The 5,165-nt window shown below is 35.2% G+C and overlaps 1 protein-coding gene across 1 annotated transcript; it reads right to left on the bottom strand.

Moving 5' to 3' along the window:
* Positions 1-2,542: 2,542 nt before the first annotated feature.
* LOC116075894 (olfactory receptor 6C1-like) lies at positions 2,543-3,499 on the bottom strand. The gene has a single exon (XM_031349372.1). It carries the CDS (start codon positions 3,479-3,481, stop codon positions 2,543-2,545), a length of 939 nt encoding a protein of 312 aa, XP_031205232.1. The 5' UTR covers positions 3,482-3,499.
* Between the last annotated feature and the right edge of the window lie 1,666 nt (positions 3,500-5,165).

Genomic DNA, 5,165 nt, shown 5'->3' with positions numbered 1-5,165 from the left:
ACAGCCTTATTACAATGACATCCAATGTCTAAAAATTGTTCTTATTTTGGGCTTGTACCACAGTAAGAACCAAGATTTTAAAGTCGACTAAATACAAACAAACAAACAAAAAGACTATATATATATATATATATTTATGTTCATTTAAGAAAATACTACTAGTGATCTATTATTTTGAAATATACAGTTAATATGTTTGGAGTTATTTTAAATTTATATTGAGAAAAGTATATGTATTTTCAGTATTGCTGTAGATGAGCATCTACAGGAGACTTAAATTGATTGTCGTTTTATATCAAACACCTTTTAAATTTTTTATATTTTTATTGTTATAATATTTTATAAATTTTAAGGAATATGACAAAAAAGATATTGTATGTATTGAAGGGGGTGGTCTGTGGGAGTAGTCGGGTACAAAAGGGAAACAAGAATGTGATTTAATTCTATGTACTTAAAATATGTTTTTAAATGTTAACAAATTCAGATAAATTGAAATCATGTAACTTTTCTCTTCATAATGCCATAAAAATTAAAAAGAATAAAAAAATTATTTTATTTGTTTACATTCCAGTTGTTCTCCCTCTGTGTCCCTCCCTCCCACAGTTCCTCATCCCATTCCACCTTCCCCTTGCCTCCAGAAGGGTTTCCCACCCACCAGGTCTCCTCCATCCCTGGGGTCTCAAGGTCTCTCCAGGATTAAGGTCATCTTCTCCCACTGAGGCCAGACCAGTTAGACCTCTGCTACATATGTGCCAGGGGCCTCAGATCAGCTCATGTATGCTCTGGGAGCTTCCTGGGATCTGGGTTAGTAGAGACTGCTGGTCTTCCTATGGAGTTGTTCTCCCTTTAAGCTTCTCCAATCCTTCTCCTAATTCAACTTTTTTCAGCAAAATTTATGATATTCTGTCTCTTACTGTGTGGCAATCATCAAAAATAATGCAATGCAAATCATAATGGTAGTATTTTTAGTATGAAGACATTTATCCATGAAATTGGGAAAATTTTTATTGTCCACAGTTCTTACACAACACACACAATCTGCTTAGTTGTGTTTTTAGATATTTTTAATGTTCTAAGTATAATATATTAAATGGTTAGTTTAACAAATAAAATCTTAATAGTGTTCCATTGTTATGACAAAATAGTTGAGGAAATGCTTTGAAGGAAGAAGAATTTATTTTGGCTGAAGCTTTTATCTATGATCCCCACTGTTATGCTTTTAGAGTTAGATGCCATGAAGGAACATGGCAGCTCAATTTATGGCAATGAGAAAGGAGATGTCTTGAGGGGAATGGTATGGGAAGAACACAAACTTTAAAAAAATCACATTGCTAGTGTTTCCTTCATCCAATCATGCTGCGTGTTTTTATGACCTGTGAAGTCAGCACCAAAGGATAGAATAGCTGCCTGCCAGCAAGGCCGTTCATAGACAAAAGCCCGAGCAGCAAATGCAGCATTCTTAGAAACTTCATACCCACACTGTAACACTGACTTTACATAAAAAGAAACCTTTCTTTGTTTTGAGGTTATATTTTATAGAAAAGTAGATCATCTATATAACAAATCAAATTATACTTTGTTTCAAAATAGATCAAAAGGTGAGAAGGAAAAGTTATCTTTGTAGCAAACACATATATACTAAGAATATATTGCATGGATGACTACATACTATATATGCATATATATGTAAGGTTTGGAAAAGTGTCAACAGAGTATACATCCAGCTACAAATGTACATATTAGATACATGTTGTTTGGCTACTGATATTGACAAGGGAACTTTTTCTTAGTGAAATTACAAAGTACAAAATAAACTCAAACAATTTTTGTTTATTCACTTTCATTTATATATGTATGTATATAGACATATATATATGAATATATGTACCTTCTCCATATGTGTGTGTGTGTGTGTGTGTGTGTGTGTGTGTGTGTGTGTGTATTGGGGGGCGACCATGGGATTGCTACATAAAAGGTTCATTGAACACATAGCTCATGTGTATTTTATGAATGACTCATTACTTATTAGTAACTAAATTACATGAATGTATCATACTGTTGTGAAGAACAAGCGTATTGCTTGCTTTTAAGTGAACTAACTGCTTGCTTTTAAGTGAACTAAAATGTGATGAAATGTTTCATTTAATTTCATGTCATTTAAAGTTGCATCCTAGAAGAGTTACCCAGTCATAAGGAAAACATGTGAAAACTGCCAAATGCATTTCCAGTACATATTGAGTAAAATACATGAATGTTTACAAAGTGCCTTTCACATTTCTGGGGATAAATTTTCTAGGATAAAACTCACACTGTAATTTTATATGTATAATAATTACAACTTAAGAAGCTGCTATTATGAAATATCACAAGAATGTTCTATCAGAAAGACCTAAGAAGATAGTTGTTGAATAAAACATGCAATAGTGAGATAGGCTGGTAAGCTGTTAACAAAAATGAAAGAAGAAACAAGAACCACACTGATACAACTGTGTCATTGACACATTTAATTTATTAATTTAATTTATTCACAATCCACATAATTTCATTTACTTGTGAAAGATACTATCTTCCTTGCCATGTTAAAAAAGGCTTGCTTGACTTGCTGATTCCTCAGGCTATAAATGAAGGGGTTTAGCATAGGGGCTACTGAGGTATTTAGTATTGCAACTCCCTTGGTCAATGATGCCCTATCTGCTGCTGAGGGTTTAATATACATAAAAATGCAGCTGCCATAAGAGATGAAGATGACAATAATGTGGGAAGAACATGTGGAAAAGGCCTTTGTCCTCTGACTTGCAGAAGGAATCTTCACAATTGTTCTGATGATGTATGTGTAGGACCAAAATATTAATGTCAAAGTGAACATTAGGGTAAAGACAGCACAGGAAAACCCCATCCTCTCCAGCAACTTTGTGTCTGAACAGGAAAGTTGAAGCAAGGGGAAATAATCACAGTTAAAGTGATCAATGATATTGGACGCACAATAATCAAGCTGTAGAAGCAACATCAGTGCAGGGAAGATGATTAGGAAAGAAACCAGCCAGGAGGCAAAGACCAGCATTGTGCAAACCTTGTGACTCATGATCATCAGGTAATGCAGGGGCTTACAAATGGCAACATAACGGTCATAGGACATGGCTGCTAGAAGGTAAAATTCAGTGCCTCCAAATAGAATAATGAAAAATAACTGAGCTATGCAGTTGTTGAAGGAAATGCTTTTATCCCCTGAGATAATGGTGCCCAAGAACCTTGGTATACAGACAGTTGTGAAGGCCACTTCTAATGTTGCAAAATTCCTGAGGAAGAAATACATGGGAGTCTGGAGGTGAGAATCCAGCAAGGTGAGAGTGATGATGGTCAGGTTCCCCATGATGCTGAGTGTGTAGGTGACGAAAAGAAAGATGAAGATCACAACCTGGAGCTTTGGGTCATCTGACAATCCCAGAAGAATAAACTCTGTGGTTTCAGTATTGTTCCTCATTCGGAATCCACTTTTTAAAGAAACCTTAGCCAGACATACTAACAAAAAAACAAATAACCAATTTGAACTATAGAGTAATAAATAGGTCTCAGTACTGAGCTAGAATTTTGCAGAAATAAACTTTCTCTACATCCAGAAGTGTTGGAAGCTGAACAATAATAGCAATGGTCCATTAATTCCTCCCATTTTGTATTGAAAAACCTTTGTTGAAAGAAAAATTTAAACTAAATTAATTGCTAAACACAACATGAGATACAAATTACTTCAACCCATATATACTGGGTATTGTGGAAAAATAACTCTGAAGCATCTATGGAGAGAAAAAGAACTGTTTTGGGGCATGTAAATTAATACAGTCAATATGGAGAATTATAAAGCATCTTTCCAGTGCTTTCTTTGGAACTATTGCATGATTCAGTGATATCACCACTGAAAAATATATACAAGGGAAAGTATATTCAAATAGATAGGAAATATTAACACTTCCATGTTATTGTGACACTGTTCTAATAACTTCAATATGGAATCAATATTTTGATACATCAACAGATAACACGCTATGAAATCTTTTTCTCAGCCAGAGAAATGACTGAAATCATAGAATTTGAAGCAAAATACCTATAACTGAAAAACATTATGTTGAACAAAATAAGACAAACACAGAAAGACACGTACCATATATTTCACTCATATTTGAAAAGTTTGAAATGCTCACCCAAAATTCCAAATTTTTAATAAAAAACTTAAAGGGTTTGGGCTTGACTCGGCAAAAGTATAAAAGAACAATGTTTGGACATGATGAATGTTTGCTACATTTATGTAGAAACCATGTAATTTCTCTAACATGTAGAATAAATGTGAATGAACAATAAAAATACAAAGTAAAGAAAATAAAATTGATAGACGTCATACAGCCTGAAGTGGTAAGACAGGTGTTGTGGGTAGAATTCTGGACCCAGATACCTTGTATCTTTTAGAGGTGCCTCCAAATTATTGTCACAAATAAGACCACCTTTGTGTCATTGCTCCAATCTCTTTGCGAATTTTCCTACATATAAACATTTAATTGTATTAAGAATTACAAAAAGAATGAGATATGCCCAAACCACTTCCCCTCAATAGTCTTTAATTTCTTTTTCATTTTTCATTTTGATTATATTTCTGTCATACAACACATCCTGGCAGGAATGTCCCCTCCCTTCCCTCCTTCTAGTCGCCTCCTCCCCCACACACATACACACATACCTTCTTGCCCAGATCCATTGCTCCTCCTTTTCCCTTCCAAAAAAGAGCAGGCCTCCCAGTGATATCAGCTGAACTGAGCATAACAAAATACAATAAGACTTGGCATATACTTTCATATCAATGCTGGACAAAGCAACCCAGCAGGAAGAAAAATGTCCCACAAGCAGGCAAAAGAATCAAAGACAACCCTATTTCCATTGTTAGGAGTCCAACAAAAACCCCAACCTAAATAACCACAGCATGTATGCAGAGATCCTGGTGCAAACCCATGCAGACTCCACGATGGCTGCTTCAGTACCTGTGAGTCTCTATTTGCCCTGCTTAGTTGATTCTGTGGACCATGTTCTCCTGATGTCCCTAACCCCTCATGGGTCCTACAACCTTTCCCCTTTTCCTGCAGGGTTCATCAAGCTCTGTTTAATGTTTGGCTGTGGGTCTT

Source organism: Mastomys coucha, unplaced genomic scaffold (genome assembly GCF_008632895.1).
Source record: "Mastomys coucha isolate ucsf_1 unplaced genomic scaffold, UCSF_Mcou_1 pScaffold4, whole genome shotgun sequence".
In the NCBI taxonomy this organism is placed as follows: domain Eukaryota; kingdom Metazoa; phylum Chordata; class Mammalia; order Rodentia; family Muridae; genus Mastomys; species Mastomys coucha.
Note: the sequence above shows the minus strand (reverse complement) of the source record. Positions and strands in the feature narration are given on the sequence as shown.

What these genes read in the sequence shown, in the direction of transcription:
- LOC116075894 (XM_031349372.1), bottom strand. Translation starts at nt 3,481, where the DNA reads ATGAGGAACAATACTGAAACCACAGAGTTTATTCTTCTGGGATTGTCA.